The 21,764-nt window shown below is 41.3% G+C and overlaps 3 protein-coding genes and 1 long non-coding RNA gene across 7 annotated transcripts in view; 2 read left to right on the top strand and 2 right to left on the bottom strand.

Annotated features, from left to right (window-relative positions):
• Window positions 1–12,126, top strand: part of LOC144215082 (exostosin-1) — a 32,546-nt gene extending 20,420 nt beyond the window's left edge. For 3 of the 4 annotated variants that reach the window (XM_077743882.1, XM_077743876.1, XM_077743897.1), the window contains 10 exons: window positions 6,606–6,699; window positions 6,950–7,057; window positions 7,172–7,291; window positions 8,597–8,729; window positions 8,863–8,981; window positions 9,320–9,415; window positions 10,076–10,165; window positions 10,974–11,134; window positions 11,214–11,385; window positions 11,851–12,125. In XM_077743882.1, the coding sequence (XP_077600008.1) occupies window positions 6,606–6,699; window positions 6,950–7,057; window positions 7,172–7,291; window positions 8,597–8,729; window positions 8,863–8,981; window positions 9,320–9,415; window positions 10,076–10,165; window positions 10,974–11,134; window positions 11,214–11,385; window positions 11,851–12,036 (1,279 nt within the window). In that variant the 3' untranslated portion in view covers window positions 12,037–12,125. Of the gene's footprint in view, window positions 1–6,605; window positions 6,700–6,949; window positions 7,058–7,171; window positions 7,292–8,596; window positions 8,730–8,862; window positions 8,982–9,319; window positions 9,416–10,075; window positions 10,166–10,973; window positions 11,135–11,213; window positions 11,386–11,850 lie in introns of all 4 variants that reach the window. The other variant, XM_077743889.1, reaches the window with a different exon arrangement.
• On the bottom strand, window positions 757–2,144 carry LOC144215109 (uncharacterized). Its single transcript, XR_013330349.1, has 4 exons — window positions 2,054–2,144; window positions 1,827–1,980; window positions 1,630–1,669; window positions 757–1,543 (listed from the first exon to the last, which is right to left on the bottom strand). It is a non-coding gene; the product is annotated as an uncharacterized LOC144215109 (long non-coding RNA).
• A 4,007-nt stretch (window positions 12,127–16,133) lies between the features above and the next one.
• Window positions 16,134–20,019, bottom strand: gnpat (glyceronephosphate O-acyltransferase). Its single transcript, XM_077741346.1, has 14 exons — window positions 19,836–20,019; window positions 19,024–19,215; window positions 18,771–18,947; window positions 18,410–18,539; window positions 18,217–18,344; window positions 18,072–18,147; window positions 17,731–18,013; window positions 17,447–17,667; window positions 17,275–17,367; window positions 16,999–17,154; window positions 16,653–16,732; window positions 16,439–16,579; window positions 16,286–16,385; window positions 16,134–16,222 (listed from the first exon to the last, which is right to left on the bottom strand). Exons 1-14 carry the CDS (start codon window positions 19,857–19,859, stop codon window positions 16,134–16,136), a joined length of 1,890 nt encoding a protein of 629 aa, XP_077597472.1. The 5' UTR covers window positions 19,860–20,019.
• Window positions 19,780–21,762, top strand: fsaf1 (40S small subunit processome assembly factor 1). Its single transcript, XM_077741357.1, has 8 exons — window positions 19,780–20,200; window positions 20,620–20,751; window positions 20,825–20,919; window positions 20,999–21,049; window positions 21,134–21,229; window positions 21,297–21,383; window positions 21,452–21,480; window positions 21,546–21,762. Exons 1-8 carry the CDS (start codon window positions 20,122–20,124, stop codon window positions 21,676–21,678), a joined length of 702 nt encoding a protein of 233 aa, XP_077597483.1. The 5' UTR covers window positions 19,780–20,121; the 3' UTR covers window positions 21,679–21,762.
• Window positions 21,763–21,764: the final 2 nt, after the last annotated feature.

Here is a 21,764-nt window from a genome sequence, read left to right as displayed (position 1 = left end):
CCGCCGCAGCCAGTCATGGCTCGCCATCGATTTGGTTTCCTCCGCCGACAGACTCCCCGCCGGCCAACCAGATGAATAATTCACGGGACGCCGCCGGCAGCCTCGGTAAATAAATACTTAACTAATATTGGGCCGCCGCAAACCGCAGGTCTCGATTTACCGCGACGCCAGTCCGGAGGGCAGACGCCGCGCTAAACATAAATACCAAGCGTGTATGAAAACCCGCGGTTAAAACCAAGGCTACGGAACCAGTCATCGATATTGGCGGATTCCAACACGGTTATTATATGTTGTTGTACCTGATAATAATAGTATTTGTCATCATACCCAGAAGCAATGACACAGAAGGGACCGTGTGTCGTGTTACCGCAAGTTTAGAGTCCTGATGGATTTGGAAAATAAAGTGTCCTCAAGCCTATTTGTCAGTACTTTGTGAAAAGTAAAGTTGTTTTTAAATGCATTAAAAAAACACATTAGTGCTCCAAACTAAAAGTTGCGCTTCCGTTTGGCAGCCAGACGCCATAATTGCGGGTTGTGAAGACAGGCAGATGGTAAAAAAAAAAGAAATAAATCAAATAAGAGAGGAAGTTGAGTGACGGTACGTTCATTAGCGCCGACGCGTTGTTCTCGCCGGAGTGACGGAGGCTGACACGCCTCCATTGTTGGAGGCCTTTTATTTAACCAGAGTGCCTTTATTGTGCCTTTTTATTGGCCGAGAACGTTGCCGCCGACCTCGAGAAAACAAATAGACTGGTCTTTTATGCAATATCGTTTTTATTACATTTTAGTAATATGCCAAAATATATCAAGTACAGAAAAAAATAACATTGATCTAATCCTCTTTAACTCTTCAGTTTATCACTCATTTTATATGACATTGATGATTCATTTTCTTCTATTTGTATTCATTTTATTCAGAAAAAAATGCACATTTAAAAACATCTAATTTTAAATATACACAACATACTTAATATTCATCTTCTTTTTCTTTCCAGTGCAAAAAAAGCTCCAAAGTAAAGCGCGGAAAAATACATAATTCAATGACTTGACTCATCACAAAACTAATTGGCGATGATTCCATTTTGAAACAAATCATTTGTGGCAAGCCCGTCATAAATATCACACCCAACGTGCTTACGGTATGTAAACGGAGAAAGTGGTCGGCGGGATCGATCCACGTCCACGCACGCGCTGGCTCGCCGTCGATAAAGAAATCTCCGCTTACCCGCACGCTCGTCTTTAACCTTGACGGCGGCGTTCTTTACGCGCTTTGCCTCGTCTATTATTTAGCGGCCCGACCGGCGTAAACAAGCGCCGACGATGACACCGCTGACCCCCGATTAAAGCCACCCCCGAAATAACGCCGCCCGCTTTAGAAATTTGCTTTATTTAGGTAATGAGCGTTAAGGCAAAAAAAAAGTTTGGTTGATGTATGCTAATTTATTCGCTAGCAAGCTGTAAAATATGTACTATACTATATTTGGTTTATTTGTCCACAATGACGTATTGCTCTTCCTGCGGCTGGTAGTGTTGACTGTTCTCCCTGGAAAAAAAGATGATTAATTAACGTGGATTTACGATATTTGGTCTTAAACTTGCATTTACTATTTAAAGGAGTCTCATTCTTACCAGGCAAGTCTTCTTTGCTCGCGGACCATGTTTCTGTGGGCTGAGATAAATTGAAAAATAGTGCAAATGACTTGGACATTCCATTATTATTATTTTTTGAAAGAAAATTACTAACACAATTTGCTGAAAACTCCAAATTTCAACTCAATTTTGTATTGTAAATGAAGAAAACAACCACAACCCGTAATGTAGTTTACCTCGCCATCCCGCCCTGGCTCCTCGGACAATGGCTTTAGCACCCCTCCACAGATGTCTCCAGAAACAGTCGGCGGGTTCGGCCATGAACACTACCAGCGACAACACCAATAACAGCGTGACGTACTTCATGGCCACTCCTAGACAAACCTGTGTCTAAAAAATCAGCGTAAATGTTAAAAAAAAAAACTTGCAAAATGCCATATTGTATCATTCGGTTGTTTCCTACCAATGTAGAGAGAAACTCGGTCAAAGTCGATTGCGCGAATGCTTGCTCGGAACGTCACTTTAAATAGGGGGAGTTTTTTTCTCAGGCTTTGCAGTGGTTCCGCTCGCCCAAGCGGAGATCTGGCGCCATCGAGCCGGGTTTCGAACCACCGGCCGCCACTTCTGCTTGCGATGGTGCCGTGTCACTTATCACACATCGACACATTGATGTTGAGGGAAGTTTCAAAAAAATACTACAAAATAATACAAATAAATATTATCATGTTTTGAACATATTGTTAGAAAACAAAAATGTTTTATTCCACTTAATTAAAGTACTATATTGTATTTTATGGGCTTCTAAGGCACTTTTCTGCAATGATGTGTAATCTAGAAATAACATTCTAAAATAAAATAAAATGTACTTTACAAGTTATTATTATTCAAGAAAAGGACGTTTACAAAATTTGTTCTTTACCCAACTAAAATATTCATAATCATTTTTAAAGTTTAATGCTAGCGTTTTGTTGTTGTTGTTGTAATTATAGATTTGCAAAAATTACAAAATAACAACAAATGTTATTCAGGTTTATCATAGATTTTGATTATTTATTTACCTTTAGTCAATATATTTCAATGTAAAAAGAATCCAAATTTTGGTGAAATAACAATTCGACAAAGTAGGACGTCTTGTATTACAATAATTTTTATATCAAACAAAACAATATTACCATCATCTCCAGTGTATGAAAGTGTATTTATTGATTTGCATGATTTCTTGAAACTAATTTAATACAAATTCTGCCTGCTAATTTCAAATACCTAATCATTTTATTCGATGTACTTTTCCCTTCTATGCATTTAGCATACTTTATACTCTTATTACTTGTATTGATGTTGTTGCACTCAATAGAACTTTTTGTGAATATCAGAATCATTTAAATATATCTGAGTACTTGTAGTTTTTATGGAAAGCATTGCATGACAAGTATTTTAATATTTTTGTCTTATTGTTACTTCTAGGCTACTTTTGAAGTACCAGCTGTATATGTACTTTATTCAGGATCACAAGTATTGTTTTGCAATAGTATAAAAAAGTTTTCATTTGAGGATAAAACAAAGTTATATTTAAATTCAAAAAGAGACACAACCAAGCCAATGACATTACAAATTTATTCCCGATTTGCGTCAAGCTCAAGTGGCTTTTCCGTGGCAATCATTTTTCCAAAATATGATGTTTTCATCAAAATCAAAAAGCCCCACACATTATTAGCATTAGCTAATTAGCCGCAAACTCCAAGGAACGCTTGTCGACCTCCACTTCGTCTTCAAAACCGCGATTCCGACTCCTCTGGACCAACCTGCGGGCGTGGATTGACATCCATGGGCGTCCCATCTATCGGAAAGCGGGGAGGACGGCAGCGGACAAACGCCTGCCCTCCACCTTGCTTTCAAATGATGGGACATTTCCTAGAAAGAATTGACAAAAGTCTCAAGTCTTACCCGTGAATCAGCCTGATACCTAGAACCAAAACAAAAAACTATTGTTAAAAATATTTCTAAATATTATTTTTTAATTGAAAAAATTCCTAAACATACCATGGGTAATCCCATGGAAGAGCAGGCCCAAAAAACACTCCCCGGGTTGGGCCAACAACACCACCAAGACCACCACCAGAAACGCAGTCGTCCACTTCATTCTAACGTCAAAAAACAAGCAAAATTCATTAAAAACAAAACAAAATGTATTGGATTTTGCTCACCTGGCCAATAATCGTCAAAAGCCTCAATCGATCGACAATTGGCGCTGAAAACTGAACACTAGTAGACTTCAAACTTCTCTTTTTATAGTTTTTTTTTTTGTGGTGGGAAGTGACCAAGTTCTCTTGTGAAATGACTTTGGATTTTTCTTGACTATTTTTGACACAGGCTAAATTTGCTTTTATGACATCGTCACTTCAAAATAGGTGAGTTGTTAAGTATTATACAGCTAAAAATGTTAATGTACGAACTTGCAATTCTTTCAGGACTTGGACTAAATATCATTAATATCGATATTTTCCCGGCGAAATGAAAAGTTGCAACGTCATGGCCTGGCGACCATTCCTCGATTAGCATCTTATCGTCTTCTTACATTTCTCACACATTTGTAAGAGGAACTTGGTACACAAAAACAAGTTTTTACAATTGTTTGAAGATGACATTCTTAACATGTGAAAACCTGGTCATTTCACAGAAGAAAACAGGAGGCTGCAACTGGGAAAATATTATTCTGAAGTTTCCAGAAAACCCGGATCTTGAACTGATTCTCAACCCGGGACTCATTTCGCAATTCCCTTAGGTGAAAATGGGAAAATGATGAAATATGCATCTACTCCATATTATTTCTATCCTCACAGCCCCCCAAAAACGTCAATTGTTCAACACGACATCACTCTGTTCCCTTTGAAAATGGAAAATGGAAGCGGGCCAAATTTAGAGACAAAAAACAAACTCCGGAAAGCCTGGAACAAATACTTCTTCACATCCGGGGAGGAATATAGCATCTAGCATCTCTCCGAGGCGACCAGTCTATCGATTTGGGACTCGGCGACTGGCGTTCTCTGCTCTCGGCGGGTGGGAAGCCTGTGAAGAAGGCCGCCCACCACCACGCCGGAAGATTTCGCTCATTCCCTGGTGAACGCCGCCGCCATTCGCATCAAAGCTTGTGACACACATAGACCAACGCACTAAGTGTCTTTATAGTCAGAAAACATCTCCAGATTTGCCCAAGTCCTTCACTCGGGGGGTGCTATGGTACTAGCAAACTAGCAAAACATTGTTTTTTGCCTGGGCGCTAACGAGCCAGGGTGACGGAGAGGTCCGAGTTCAATTACGTCCGCCCCGGCAGCTTCAATTAGGCGCGGCGGCGGCAAAATCGATACCAGGACTGATGGCGTCTCGGAGTTTTCATTCCTCATCCGCCGGCGACACGCAAACGCCACACGCCGGCTCGGTAATCATCAGTCGTGGGGCCGACGAGAGCGAGGGGGGACGCCGTGGATCCGGCGCCCCCGGGCCGGCCGACTCTCGCCCTCTCGCTTTCCTCTTCATCAATAATGAAAACTCCGTCCGCCTCCATTTGTCATTTTTCCCGTCACGTGTCGTCGGCAAATGTCAACTTGACGCCCAGAGGAGGAAAAAAAAAAAAAATGTTGCTTTTTAGTTCATCGCTTTGAGGGGATTTACGCACCTGTGCGGAGGAGAAGACGCTGACCCCCAAAGGGCCAGCCATTGGTCGACAGCGGAAAGCTTTTAGTTGTTTTGAACGACAGGCTCGGGGGAGAACATTTTTATCTCTTTAAGGACCCCAAAGTCATCGTCCATTAACTGCTGTGTTTTTCTGTGGCGTGTTAAAAAATATATTTCTAAATCCACTCGGGATTGGACCCTCTGTAAAAACTCAACTATCGCAACAAAAATGGACATTTTGTGACCATTTTTAATGCCACATTATTGACTATGTATATGTTTTGATCTACTATGTCTCCAATATTGAAAGGTAGTTAATGAAGTAATCGATAAAATCATTTAGCCCTTTTTTAAGAGAAATCTTTGACTGCTTCTTCTCAAAGTGACTTTTCAACGATTCCTGGTGTCCGGCCGGGTTTGTGTGATGTGTGTGTGTGTGTATGATTCTAGGTCTGGCCTGAGGAGATTTCAGATTGCCACCTAATCTGTCTGGGGATCAAGATCACCATCAGACACCTACCTGCATGCTAGCTTCGTGTGTGTGTGTGTCGGCTTCAAAATAAGACGTTTAGGCATTTGACGTGTCCCCTCAAGGTCGCTCAAAAGGGAAACCATGACAGACCAAAAGCCCAAAGACGTCCATTAGCTCAATGAAGACCAGTCTTTAGGAGAGAAAAAACAAACACAAGACCAAAAAGTATTTAGGTTACTCATTTTCATTCTACTTTGAAGTCTTCTTGTAGGTCATTTGAAAATCTTAATCTTGAACAAATACGCTATGAATAAGTCCTCCAAATGACTTTATACATTTGGTTTCCAAACTCACTTTCTTGGATTTCTCAACAACAACAACAACAAGAAGAAGAAGGGAAAAAAAAGGGTATTTCCTTTCATCTAAATGTTTAATTAAGGCGCGCCTCTGCAGTCAGACGTCCAGTAATGATCTCTCTAATGGCGGCTTGCTGTGTAAACTATAAATGGCATCACCAGTAATTACTGCAAACAGGAAGCGGTGAGCAAAGTGCACACAAAAACACACAAAAACACACGAAAGCAAGTCGAAATGTTGTCCGACTCGGTCCCTTTTAGGTGTAATTGTTTAGTGTGTGTTGTCCGGAAGAAGTTGTTTAAGGAAAACAAACAACTGGCATTCATTAAGGAGTTTGCAGGGGATCCAAACTTTGCTCGTTTCCACCATTTTAAAAGACGAGTCGCCCCAACACAGCTATCAAAGGTCAAATTAAGTGACAAGCAAGTGTACTTTTTCAGTTATGTGTTATAATGTTGTTTTCATATGCTCAGTGGAACTACCAAACAGACATTCTCTGTGTTTTTGTGTGCAGGTTCGACTACCAGGAGCTTCTCCACAACTCCACCTTCTGCCTGGTGCCTCGAGGACGACGTCTCGGTTCCTTTCGCTTCTTGGAAGCGCTGCAGGTTGGATTTGATTTCTTTTTTAATCCTACTTTGAAAACATTTGTTTTGGAGAACAAAATGGCCTCCAAAACCCACCAGAAAGGATGAAAACACCATCCTTCTTCTCCTTCAAACATCTCTGTTGCCATCCCATGGGATTTTTTATCTCCCCCTCAACTCTGACGTATCTTTTTATAGATACTCGTCATTATTTTTTCTATGTTGACAAAGGAACAATAATAAGGGTAAAAAGTCTCCATTTTCCTTTCAGGCGGCGTGCATTCCCGTCATCCTCAGCAACGGTTGGGAGCTCCCTTTCGCCGAGGTCATCGACTGGAGGAAGGCGGCCGTCCTCGGGGACGAGAGGCTCCTCTTGCAGGTAGGCGAAGACAAAAATAGGCCTTTTGGAAGACATTTTTGCAACGGAAATGAAATTTTGTCAAATCTGCTTATCAAAAGAGTCTATAAGAGTTTTGCTCTGTCCCCCCGGCAGGTTCCGTCCATGACTCGTTGGCTGAGCGGCGACCAGATCCTTCTTCTCCGTCAGCAGAGCCATTTCTTGTGGGATGCCTACTTTTCCTCGGTCGCCAAGATTGTCCTCACCACACTGGAGGTCAGTAGCCATGATTTTTTCTGACTGCCTCTCGCATTAAAATTATAACATAAATTATTGACAAATAGTCTTATTTTGCCAAATTTCTCTGACAAATTAAATATTTAAATTCAACCAGGTGACTTTTGACCCCATACCTTGAAATTTAAGTCACCTTTTTCATTGAATATGACACAGATGGCCTGCTAAATAAATAATTATTCCTTCATTTGTCCTTATTTTTACAGATAGAAATTCAAATTGGCACTTTAACCCTTGACCTAATAACCCAAAAATGTTCTCCCTTTTTTCCCAGTTTGGTACCACAACAAAAATATAAAAGCGTTGAGGTAAAAAGAGCCATTTTCGAAGAGTCAAGTGAAGCACTGGCTTAGCCAACGTGAGTTCCCGCGGTGGTGGACTCGCTACTCGCTAGCACGCCGCCGGGCTTCCGTGCGGAGGGAAACAAAGCGAGAGGAGCCGCCGCTGTCAAGGTTTTTTAGCGTGGGCGGTCAGGCAGACAGACAAACAGACAAACTGATGTCCTCTAGACAAGCAAACTGGAGGCTGTAAACAACTGGAAGCCGAGTGGACGGACGCTTGGGCACTGGTTATTGTCCACTTTATGCTATTCTTCTTCTTTTCTGCTCCGGGGAAATCACAAACCGCATTCATCACAATTGATATTGCGCCATTTCATCCACTCGTGGTATTCACAGACAAAAAGTCCATCTTTTTTTCATGATAACTGAATTTGGCCATGGTACAAAAGGTGAAGAAACGTCTCCAAATATCAAGTTAGCTTCTCTGGCCCGTCCGTCCAAGACATTCGGCACTGACATAACTCCGCCAACGCGCTTGACCTTGGCAAAAATGGCCGACAGACACCACGGACTAAACAGCTAATGGATTCCTCGTGTTTGGATCTGCACCCCCGCCACTTTGCTGTTCCCCCGGGGTGAAAAAGCTACAATTATCTCCCGCCTGTCATGGCTTTCAATCGGAAAACTTATTACCAAAAATATTTGCTCTTTTAGACATTAAATTGAATAGGATTAAACACAAGACCGTTTTAGTTTTGCTTATCCATTCCAAAAAGGAAGATAATAATAGAGTGAAATGTAATAGTCAATTCAGTTCCCGTTTTTTCCTTTAAGTACTCAAAAAAACTCCATATAAATATATTTTAAATGACTTATATTGACTGTTTTCTCTCCTCCCTCAAAAAAATCAAACTATCAATTGTTGTGTATAGATATGGATGGAATATAATCATTTTTTCCCCATGTTTTTGTGACGTAATCCCCGATTTTTTTTTTTTCCCAGATTATTCGGGACCGCGTGGATTGGACGGTGTCCCGAAACCGACTGATGTGGAACTCCCTACCCGGCGCTCTCTATGCACTCCCTCAGTACTCCAGCGACCCCGCACGCTTCCCCTTTTACTACGCCGCGCTCGGTGAGAAGCTAAAGTGCTAACAAATGCTGCATTTAAGCCACTAACTTGTGTCATTTAAATATTTACAGTTCAAATAATTCCAAGTAGCATCACCACTTGACATTGAATGTTTCCCTTCTATTCTATTTTGTAGGTCAGAAACCACCGCCACAGTTTAGCGGGGTCATCCACGCGCAGAGTCCGCTACCGTCACAGCCGTCCCCCGTGCTCAAACTTATCATCGCCGTGGCCAAATCCAAGTTCTGTGCGCAGGTGGGTTGAGTAAAAATAAAAAAGTACAGACAGGAGTACCTCATTTATCGCCGTTGATAGCTTCTAAAATCTGCCGTAAATAGGTAAATACTATTATTAGGACTTGTAACTTCACTGCCCTCTTGTGGACAGTGAAATACTTGCCCCCCCCGAATTTTATGTATGTATTATTGTTTCTACACTGTAATCTTTTCATGTATATTTTGGGATAACCAAAATGTCAAGTGGCAAAGTATTACTGTATCCGTATCTGTAGCAATAGCTCTTGAAATGTGGTGCTTCTTTACTAGATTTATGAGTCTTTCCTTGTATTTTTTGCTGGCTTTTGGCCGCTTTAGATTGTGGTTTTATGGAACAGCGACAAGCCTTTACCTCCCAGGAACAAGTGGCCCTCCACCAGCGTGCCTCTACACGTCATCAAAGGTCACGGCAAGGTAACGTCTCTCTGTTTTTTTATTTTTTAAAAGACATAGGTTGGAAATAAGTACCAAATTTGTTCTACGTTACTTATGTCGGATTTTAAATCACGGCAAAGTGACTCGGTGGCGCATTTCCATCAGGTTTCATATTGAGCGTCTGTTTTCCGTCCGGCCTGAGTAAGCAGCACGCCGTCACCCCCAGCTGCAAGCGCGGACGCTAAATCACAGCCAGTCAGTTCCAACATGCCGAGCAAGCGCTCTGGCCCGCCGCGTCGATATTATCAGCCGCGCCGACTCCGGCGGACATATTTCAGCGCCATCAATCAGCGCTCAACTCGCCACTCTCGCGCTTGGCTCTTAAACGTTCGTCCCGCCCACTTAGCCGTGACGGAAAGCGCCAAAGGTGAAAAAGTCAAGCCGACGGCGATAGGCGTCCAATCCATATTGCGTATTTTCACGGCTATAAAGTCTTAAGTTTTCTCCAAAATAGACAGGGGGGCTTATATATAGACCAATACTAAAATTGTTATCACGATAAAATAAAATAAATCAGTCAATAGAGTACACTGTGGCTAAAAATACCATGCGCCGTATAGTCGTGAAAATACGCTATATCCATATCTTTGTTGACTATTGCACACGTGCCTGAAACAATTTTTTTTTTTTCCCGAACAGACAATGAGTGGTCGTTTCTACCCGCACGACGTCATCGCCGCCGACGCCATCCTCAGTCTGGACGAAGACTCGGTCCTCTCCACCAATGAGGTGAGCCAAAATCAGAAAAGGATTTCTGGGAAAATGTCGCCCTTTAAAATATTTGTAACGTCCCAAGAAGAGAGGAAGGAAGGAAGGACAAGGAGGAAATCTGGCTAAGCCCTCGCTTTAATTGGCCTTTTAAGGCGATGCGCCGGGATTTGGGCGGAAAGGAGATGAAATGCGGCCACGGGAGAGGAATCACGCGCCGCTGGGTCGCTTTAGAATCGGGGTAATAAGAGCGGCATTTTCAGAGACGCTAATTTTGAGCAGGACATTCAATATTCTTGTATATGAAGTTTGTATGCTCTTGGATGTCTATCGTCGTTAATGGCTGCCATCCACTCACCAATCTGTATTTTATTTTTTCCTTTTTTTTGTAGTTAAATGAGCAGCGTTGGCAGTTCTCCGAAAGCACCCCCGCTCGCCCGCCCGCACAGTCGCCAAGCGGCATTATTAGAAGCGACGGCGACGTGATTAAAACTGCAGCACCTTATCCATTATTTGCCGTCTAAATCACCGGCAACCTTTTCTCTTGGCTCCCTCTTGGCTATGCGACATTCAATTTTCCTTCCTGCTTTTAAAAGGAGGAAAGAAATTTAGATGTCAAAGAAAAAGGCCCTTTATTTTTTTACCCTGACAAGTACAACAAAAAATAGGGCACTTGGACTCCCTAAAAGTGAAGAAAAGCACCATTAGCGGCTAGGTGGCTAAATGATGCTCATTAACTAGCATGCCGCTACTGAACGGGGCCAAAAGCATCCAATGAGTACGGCATTTTGCGCTAATTTGCTCGCCAAATGTCACGTTGGGCCCGCAGGTGGATTTCGCCTTCATCGTTTGGCAAAGTTTCCCAGAGCGGATCGTGGGCTACCCGGCCCGGAGCCACTACTGGGATGGATCGCGCTCCCGTTGGGGCTACACCTCCAAATGGACAAACGACTACTCCATGGTGCTGACTGGCGCCGCCTTCTATCACAGGTACACAGATTATTTTTTTTAATGTGGATTCTGGCCATGTAGCGGACTTGCTAACGATTTCTGATGGCGTCCCCTTCAGGTACTACCACTACCTATTCAGCAGCTACGTCCCCAGCGATTTGCTGAGCATGGTGGACCGTACGGCCAACTGTGAGGACATCCTGATGAACTTTCTGGTTTCTGCCGTCACCAAGCGGGCGCCCGTCAAAGTCACCCAGAAGAAGCAGTATAAGGAGACCATGATGAACCAAGTGAGGACATAAAAAATGAAAATAAATAATATTGAGAAGTATGTTCCCAGAAAGATTTTTTGTTTTGAGGCAGCCATTTTCAAAGATATACAATTGTCTTTCTCTTATTACTAAGGGTTTTTGAATACATTTTTTTTGTATTATTACAAGCCCGGGATGAAAAAAATGGTTGCATTTAAATACCGAGCATTCCCTGCAACATACGAGCGACATTATTCCCCCTAGGTCCCATAAAACGTCTCCGGACCATCTGGGGAATTACGACAACTTTTTTTTTACAACCTGTAGGGGAGTGAGAACATGGATGATGTCATGATGATGTCATCCGCCTTATCTCCCATTTCAATCCATATTTCCTAACAGGAACACTATTTGTGCTATATGCCTTTTAAATACAAGCACCACCAGAACTATTTATTCCCAATTAATGGCCATCATCTGAATTGTTTTTGTTCTTTCCCAAAGGGCTCCAAGACGTCCCGCTGGGCCCACCCGGACCACTTTGCCGAGCGGCAGACTTGCGTCAACGCCTTTGCGCGCTGGCTGGGCTTCATGCCGTTGGTGCACTCGCAGATGCGGCTGGACCCGCTGCTTTTCCGGGACCAGGTTTCCGTCCTGCGTAAAAAATACCGCGACATCGAAAGACTCTGACGGTAAAAAAAACAACAACTAAAAAGGTACCAAAATGTACAAACTCCATCCAATAAACGTGTGCTGTCAAAGTGTCACCAGCGACGTTTATTGACATTTATTTCACGTGATTTACCGCACAAAATGCTCTTACTCCCTTTGAATTTGATACTTGCGACTTAATGTAGTCTTAATGGGAAAAAATAACTTTAAAAACAACCTTGACCGATGGAACAAAGAATATAAAATGTAGAAAAAAAACTGTTTTAAAAGTCGGGACAATGCCGCGGCTCATTATCATATAGATTTATTTTTGTTCGATGGAATGCTGGTGGGAAAATATTCATACTCCAGCTCGTAACTCATCTTTAAACGTCCAGTTAAATGTGGGGTTTTGTATTGTTTAAAATGGACGCCAATGGATGTCTAATCTGGCAAAATGGAATGTCTTAAACGGGTGTTTTTGTAGCAAAGGGATGACATAACGCTCATAAAAACAAGTGTAAGATGGCGTCCATAAAAAGAGGAAGAAACAAGCAGCTGCTGTTTAAAGCACTTTATGTGCTCATTTCATATTTAGCTGTTTTTTTGTTGTTGTTTTAGTAGCAAGGTCATGGTTTGTGGCTCTCGAGAGTACGACGCCGTAAAGTGCATCGACGCCATCCCAGCAGAATTTCTAGACAAGAGGTATGTTTCCCAAATCAAATAATTGCCCAAAAATAGGAATGTGTTATGATATTGCCCAAAAATGTCAATCCTCACCTCAAAATTCACATTTTTTTCTCATTTAATGCCATTTTTTAATAAATTAATATTACAACACCATCATTTTCCCAATACATTTAACTTTTTAGACCTTAGCACAATTTATAAGAAACAAAAACAGTCATTTTGCGACACCCGACGTTCCTCCAGTTCACATTTTTAACGTTAACATGTTCATTTTCTCGTCTTTTAAAGTACTTTTGACGTTTTTCCTACTTGGCTGATTCCAGAAGGTAAAAAAGCAAAAGGAAAATGGCGTGAACGTTGCATTTCACAGCTGCCGCACCATTCCAGTCTAATAGAATGGTGTCGTCCCTCTCTTGCTCGCTTGTCATAACCCGCATAATGCAAACAAATGGCCTGCCCGCCGTCCACAACACACACACACACACACACAAGCACACACACACGAGGGCGCACGAAAAGAAATAGTTTGTAATCCAAATTGTACGCGCCTCCATTCGTTTTCATTTAAAAAGCTGATTAAATCGGCCCGTTGCGTCTCATTGATCTTCGACGCCGTAAATGAGCAATATCGTCCAATAACAAATTGCAACTATTGTTTATTTTCAAATACAAACGAGTTAACGTGAAATTTATCTTGTTAAATCTTATTTTTAAAGCTAAGGGCGAATCTCTTAACTATAAAAATTAGTTTCATTTCAAGTAATGTGAATTATTTGCACAGAAAAAATACTTAAAAATATTTTAAAAGTGAAAACATATATTAACACAAAATATATATATAGACACATTTGACCACATTTTTATCATGTATAATGTAGTTGTTATATGCTTTAATTTAATGTAAATTTCCAAAATAAGTTTCATAAAAAAATATAGTTAATAATGCAGGTGTCTCTTTGTGAATTGCTGCCGTCTTGTGGTCATAGTGTGTATACACCTTTTTATAAATGAACTGTTGAGAAAATTCTTTATTTGTCCTAAAAATAATCCATAAATATTACCATATTTATTTATTAGCAATATCTTTTTAAAAATATATATTTTTGCGGCACACGATGACTGACTCTCAATTGATTAGATATTTTTTAACTTGTGGCACCTTAAAAATTGGAAATTGAAAGCTAAAAAGAAAGGTTTATACTTTAAGAAAAATGAATGTCTCTTCATTTTCCTCACATTAGACGACCACTGTTTTTTAAGCGCGCGTCGGAAATTGGCCAAGGAAATTGTGGTGGGCGCAAGCCAGCCAGCCGGCCAACTCGTCCTGCTCAATCAGGAAATGAGATGTGGAGGAAGTTCACTTGTTGGCAAAAAAGAAAAACAAATCAACACCAGCGCACGCGCCTTTTTATTGCTGTGAATCAAATGATCAGCGCATTTTATAATTGCCTCTTTCGCCCAAAATTAACATCTTAAAAAGTCCTGGAAGAAAAAATAATTAAATAATACACATGAACTAAATATAGAAGAATCTTTATTTATTTTAAAGGGTTTAAAGAAAAAGAAAAAAAATATTTTCAGCGCATTGGTAAAGTGGTTAGCACATCTGCCTCGCAGTTATGAGATCGAGGGTTCAATCCCCGGAAAAAAAATTCTGCATACTCTGGCTTCCTCCACATTCATTAAAATGCTAATCTAATTTACCAATTATTCCAACATAAATAATACAAATGACCTAACCAAAATATTTTTCTTCCGAATAATTTTTCACATTTAAACTCAATTTAAACTCAATTTTGGGCAATATCTAAACACAGCCTGATTTCCTAACTCCCCATTTATTCCCACTCCACTTCCTAATTCCCCAATTATTCCCAATCCACTTTCTAATTGGCCAAAAGGAAAAAGCTCACTATAGCCAGCCACGCCTTTCCATTTCTTATTGAATTCCTTCGGCCTTCCCGCGCATTAAATTGCAACCGGTCGCCTTGGCGGTCAGACGGCCGTTTTTAGATTGCCTCCTCCACACACACAAACACACACAGATACACACACACGCACACACACACCTGCCAATATATCACACAGCCTCCAGGTGTGAAGATTGATGGCATTAAATTGCTTCTATCCAGTATTTTTTTTATCAGGATTTACAGGCCTTGCTGTACGCAGAGCTCTCTTGCACCTCTCCCGTCCATAAATCATTTCTTTTCACCTTCACACACACACAAACACACACGTGTGGACGCCATAACAAGATGGATGATCCGCCGGCCGGCCGGTCCGCCTCTACGGATACAAAAAAAAAAATATGCGAACACATACACACACACACATAGGCATGTCCATTTTGACTCGGTAATGGAAAACGTCAATCTACGTGGACGTCGGGATGGCCCAACGTCGACTTTTTGACGCCATGGCGCCCGCCTTTCTCATTATGACAAAATGTCACCTTATTTCCTCGGAGTGATTAATTCCCGTGGGTAAAGGAGGGAGGCCGGAAAGGGGATTCTGGGAGATTAGTTTGGAAATTCAGGACTTGGGACTCCCTGGAGAAAGGGGGTGTGGCTTCAGTGGAGGACAAGATGACCAAGGTATGCTATCGGTAGGTTTTGTTAGCACTTTAAAGAAAATTAAGATCATTTGTGTGAACTAATGTTTTTAAAAAGTTACTGCATTTCAAAATGGCTTTTTTAACTGTTTGTTTAGTCTTTAAATCAATGCATTTGTATTGTATAGCATTTTTTAGCTAAGAAAATCCAACTTTAAGACTTATATTTGGCATGAAATGTTTGTTTGTTTGTTTTTCCCCACTTTTTCATTTCAGGTCATTTCCCATCTTCCAATAAAATTCAAATTTTGACCCATCAAATCATCTCACAGCGCTAATTCTTGTGTAAAGTCTTTAATTATTACCCATGAATTATGGCACACACAAAAAGTGGATTAAAAAAGTACAACTTGTACTTCAAATCAACTTCTTCTTGAGGTAAGTCGACCACACATTTGACACATTTTTTCAGGAAAAGGCAGTTCATCAACAAGTCTGAATATTTACAATATTGTAAACATGATTTCACTGTCCTCCATTTTTTAGCACATTAAAATATATTTTTGACCTGATGTGAAAGATGTTAGCTCCCCCAAAAAAACTTTGCAGACAACTTCTTATTGGACTCAGAGACGAGCTGTCGCCGTCACATTCCGAAGCGCCGCCGTCCCTCCTGTGCAAAAAAAGGTAACGTGACTTTATCAAAATGAATTCATTTTTTAATCAAAACAGAAATCCAATTGCTTGTACTGACCCAAAACATCTCGAAATGATCTTAAAGTGGCTTCATGGACACTCAGAATTCCTGACTTAGTTCTACAGGGACCAAAATGGAAGGCAAAAGACCAAGGCGTCCATTTGTGGGCGTGGCTTCGTCGTTTACGTTCCAAACCTACCTCTGAACGGCGCCCAATCGGATAAAGGCCGCCAAAGCGTTTTTTTGCAGGTCTGATGACAACACCTCCAAGTGTGTGAGCTTCCCTACATCAAAATATCGCCAGGTTAACTCATCTTCTCACTTAAAATTTTAATTTAATAACTCACCCGCTAGCAAAAGTTTGATGAAAAACTGTCGGACGGCGGGGACAAAGGACTTTTGCGTCAACGTTGGGGAGGTTTCTTCAACCAAAAAGTCACAGATGGCCTGCAAGACATCCATGATGAAACATCGGATGAGGTAACACACCATCAACTCACCCTGTATCCTTCCGAGAAGGGCTCCAGCACCCCCGCCAGGAAGCGGAGAGTCCCCCGCCCGGTTTCTGTGGCGGTCACGTCAAGTTGGGTGACCTGCAGAACGCCCGTTTTCTCCAGAAGGTAACATGCTTCTTCGAAATCCTGTATGTTGAAATAATAAATATAGATTAAATTAATTAATAAATTGTTATTTTGTTTTTTAGGTGGTGCTCACCTGCACAGCGGCGCCTGGGCTCAGGATGAACTCGTTGGAGAAAATGTCTCGGAGGAAGCTGAAGTGCTCAAAAATGTCCTCTAGAGGATGTAAAAAATGCAGTAGGTTCAAAATAAATATGCAATAAGTTGCCCTAAAGAATGAAAGGTTTAAGAAATTAATTTGATATATTTTTAAGTAATTGTTTTCATCCTGTAGAAACTACAAATGTTTTTTATGACTAGTCCAAATGTGAGGATTGTTTTTTGAGAAATTTGATATATTCTCATATGTTAAAAAATAATAAAACTTTTTTTTAAAGCAAAACAATTGTAAAAAGACTTTTTTTAAGCTAACGTTGACTCACGTTTTCTCCCAGAGGAGACGGCACCCGTGGCCAAAGCCAGCAGCCCCGGTCGCAGGAAGACATGCAGAACCTGGTTCCTATAGGAGGCGCAAGAGAGCACCTGCACCGCCCTGCTCAGAAGCTCCTCCTCTGGCAAACTGGTCACGCCTACCTCTCCTTTTGCACCAACACAAAAAGTGAGACTATTATTATTACAAAATTGACCACATTTAGAATACGACTACAACTAATCATCCAAAATGGCCACCCAAAACAACCCATGTAAACGCCAAACACCTGTTTCCAGGCGAACTCTTCCCTCCGAGACCCTCGCCAGACCTCCGTGTAGCGCCAAGCTGGACTTCACCACTTCGGAAGGCCGTAAGTGATCTTTGGAGAAAAAGGAACGTAAATCGTCAAGCCATGAATGGGCTCTTTGTCGTCATGGCGACAAAGAAGATGGCCGTACCGGGCCAGTGGAGGAAGGCGCCGAATTGGCGTGCCAGATCCCGCAACCACACGGCCCGTTGGGTTAATTCCTCCAACGCCAAGTCCTGCTTTTGCAGGATCAGCGTGGCCAGTAGAACCCAAGGCTTCAGGACCGAGTTCTCCTCCTGCGCCCTCACTAGCCTGTAGGCGGCGCCGTTGACAAAGCGTACCATCTCGTCGCTTGGTTTTTCCGGGATATGTCTTGGACAAAAACAAATAAAATTATGAATATTATCTTTTCCAGAAGCTCCAAAAAATGCTCACCTGGGCCTCAAGATGAACTGACGACGGTCCACGTGACCCTCGGCTAAACTCCTGACTGACACGGGCTGCCCGAAGTAAACGTGGATGCTCCCATAATCCTCCCTCAAGATCTTTCTGGCTTTAAAAAGACCCGACGTGGACTCTTTGGGTTTGGGGACCCCCAGAAGTTCTCGAGCGTACAGCGCCTCCTCCAGGATCCTCTCGTAAGTAATGCTCACCGGCACCAGGCGGATGTCGAAAACCTCACCCTTGAGGAACGGCTCCATCACAATGTTCAGAAGACCTTGGAGAGAAAAAATTGAAATCTGGAAATCGTTGGCGTCCAATCAAGCCTTTCTTACCCAACTTTGGTGTTAAAGACTTGGCGGTCCGACTCCTCGTCCCCTCCAAGAAAAACTCAACTGGAGCGTAGCCATTCTGAAAACCACTTTATTGAGTACAGAGAAGAAGAAGAAAAGACTGGTCGCCAGGAAACACTCTACAAACCTTCACAATGATCTTCACATACTCTGAAAAAACAGCCCAGTACAACCGGTCGCCGCCAAACGAGCGACGGATGAAGAAGGCACCGGACATTCTCAACATTTCGCCGACAAATTTCATCCCCATGAAGTCTGGAAATAGAAAAAAATATAGTGAGCGGTCTCCAGCAGGACTCCCACGACCAATGATGACTCACCCATTCCGGCGGCGATGACTGGCAAGGACAGGTCGTAGGTGTACAAAATGTAGGACATCAGTAGGAAGTCCATGTAGCTGCGATGACTCGGGAGGAGGACAACTGGATACTCTTGGATAGCCTGCTGAAGCTAATAGCAAAGTGCTAGCTTAGTATTACTGCCAAAAGGAAACTGAATTATATGTAGGGAGTCATCTTGCTTCATTAAGACATCTTTGTATAGTTTCCATCCACTGCCCCAAAATGGCCGTCAGGTACAATCATTTTTTACATAGAAACATTGTAAACAAACAATAATGGTACAGGGAGTCCCCAAATATGGTTATAGTTCCAAAACTTTTAATAAATTGTAAATTCTCACTCTTTGAATGCCTTCTTCGTTCACACAGACACTCCGGAATAACGTTTTGAAGACTTTGCTGAGGGTGAAGGCGAAAAAGCGAACCGTGCCAAGTTGGAGGCGGTGAGCCATCTCATCCAAAATGGCCGACGCCTCTCCCTGGACATCATTCAGGTCTTTGCCCGTTTCCAGGGTTACCTAAGAGGGGAAAAAAAAGAAATGAGTACTCATCTTGTTTTTGTGGTTTTATTTTGAAAACAGGACAAGTCTTCACCTGACGGATGACAAAGCGAACGGTCTCCGAGTGAAGTGCGGCGTTTTTGAGAGTGTCTGGCGTGCATGGAGTCAGGCCTTTGTAGAGGACCGGCGTGTAGCACTTGACGGCGTATCGGAGGTCGCTGGACTGGCGCCGTTCCTCCAAGATGTCTTCAAAGTCGTCTCTCTTTTTCAGCATGGGATCACCACGCTAAAGAAAAGGTAAGAAATACCTTTATTTTTGACACTTTTTCACATTGTTGACATCGCAGTGACTCAATACACACTTAGTATTTTATTTCTACTTGCACATAGTGATAAAAATATTTGTGTAAAATAGAAGGCATGTATTTGGCCAATTTTTTTATTTATATTTAAAAAAATGGAAAAAAGGCATTCAGGGTTTAAAAAATGAATAAACAACTTGACCTTTGTTGGAATAGTACAACCTGCAACTAACTAACTTAAAAAATGAAAACACATTTAAAATTATATTTTAATAATTCTAAAAATGTACATTTCATACCAAATATTTTAAATACAAATGTTGAGCACATAGACGTTTAAAAATTAATTTAATTTAAATATTTGTGACAAATCAGAACACAAAAAGTCACATTAATCAGGAAGTAAATATTGACAACAACTCATCTATTTATACGACTTTTAGTACCGAACCAAAAATCATTTTAAATGACATTTAGTGGCGTTATACTAAGAATATGACTTATAAAGCTTGTCATTTAGTGAGCTGCGATAAGGAGAAGCAATGTCAAATACAACACACACACACACAGGGTAGAACTAGTTAGCTTAGCCCCTTAGACATACCGAGTAAACCGCTTGGGATGCCATAATTCCACAGGGAAAATGCCACGTGGCATTCAGTGACACTTTTAATATTTTATACCACACTCTCCGCTGATAAAGCACAAAAGTGATCTAAGATTCCAGGGGAGAAACATGACATGGGCGTTAGCTTTCCACTTCCGACATTTTTGGCAACCCACCTACGGAATCCTTGAATGACCAAGCTAAAATAATGTTTTTCGTTAGCACGTGTTTTTAGCATTCCAAGCTTCGTCGAGGGCTTACTTTAAAAGAAATAACATTTAAAATGGAGCCAGAAGTGAAAGACAAAGATAACGACGACTATGCTTTTCTCGAAAAGGTTTTGAATTCTTTATACGACATTGGTAAGTGTAGTAAGCTTCTTTTCGAGCTAATTCGCACGTTTGTTGTTTCTCTTACAATGTCAATAATTGCACACTACTGTGATAAATGTTAATATCTAGGAATGTTATGTCAGCACAAGTATTAGCTTTTCTGTATGAATGTGATTTTAGTCACTCGGAACGTGTTGGGCATTGTAGTTAAAGAAGGAGGCTAATTGCTAACAGCCAGCCGGTTTAAAAAATGGTTACCGTAACCATACAAAGAGTTTTAAGTCAATTTGACGTTTGCAATGTTGTCTATTTGTGTCCTGTTCAGTTAATAATGTTATTGTTTCACCGCAGAAAAATGAGTTGACAAATTAGTGAATAGGACTGACGTCATGTTGTATACAAAATAGTTATTAACTGCGTGATATTTATTGTTTTAATCTGTATTACAGGAGGTGGAACGGCGAAAAAAAGGAAAAAGAAAAGCCAAGAAACATGCGAGAAAGAAGTTGGGCCACAAAATGCTCCTGCAGAAGAAAATAAAGACAAAAAAGATGGAGGAGAGAAGACCATTCAGAGTCCAGGTCAACATCATGTAACTATTACACCAAATTCAATCATAGCCATCCATTTTTTAAATTTAAATTCCATCGACAGGTTCAGTTGTGCCACAAGTTGAGGTGGTATACTACTACGATCCTGCCAAGAGACCCAAAAAGCCCAATACGATGCCTGGGGTCGATCAAGCACCTGTAAGTTTTTTTTTTTGATTTATTATTTTTCGCTTCCATGTTGTTGTTCTTCACTCATTGTCTTTTTTTGGTCTCCAAGATGTCGAACAAAGAAGATGGCAAGCCACAAAAAGATCGCCGTTTGGAGAAGGTTATTCTTTTTTTTTTTTTTTTTGCTACCGTTGATGTAATATTAATTTGAGTTGTTGACTTTGTGATTGATGTCGTTTTTAAGGCTCGACTAGAGGTCCACAGCTATGGTATCACGGGCTACAAAAAGGAACAGCAGCGAATCTTTGAGGCAGAGCGAGCCATCATGTTGGGCGCACAAGTACGAAACCCTTTAACTATTTCTATGTATTAGCCGCTCATTGACGACTCCCTGTCCACTCCAATAGCGCCCGAAGAGGAAATATGTCAACTACAAGGAACTCCAAGAACAAATTATAGATAAGAAATTGAAAGCCAAAGAAGAGCCGAAGACGGTAAGAGCCAAAATTCAATCAAAATGGCAAAATTTTAAAGCTTTTGTTGTGCTTTGCTGACTTTTTAGGACGTAAAGAAAAAGAAGGCTCAACCAAGGTGAGTTCATATTTGTGAAGATGACCATGGAGATGTTGACTGACGGCTTTTTCCGTGTCAAACAGAGACAAGAAATCCACAAAGCCGCGTTCAATCTCGGCACCCTCGGGCCAAGTTGGCCGCTTCAAGGATGGCATGTTGGTTCTCAGCTGCAAGGATCTCCAGACCATGAAGGCCAAGATTGAACGCAAAAAATGAGGAAGGAACTAATTTTTCATTGTATTTCATCACAGGTAATTTATTATTATCATCTTTTTTTTTTGGATAAACAAAGAAAACGAAGA

Source organism: Stigmatopora nigra, chromosome 2 (genome assembly GCF_051989575.1).
Source record: "Stigmatopora nigra isolate UIUO_SnigA chromosome 2, RoL_Snig_1.1, whole genome shotgun sequence".
In the NCBI taxonomy this organism is placed as follows: Eukaryota; Metazoa; Chordata; class Actinopteri; order Syngnathiformes; family Syngnathidae; genus Stigmatopora; species Stigmatopora nigra.
The sequence above is the reverse complement of the archived record's forward strand: the minus strand, read 5'-3'. Positions and strand labels throughout refer to the sequence as shown.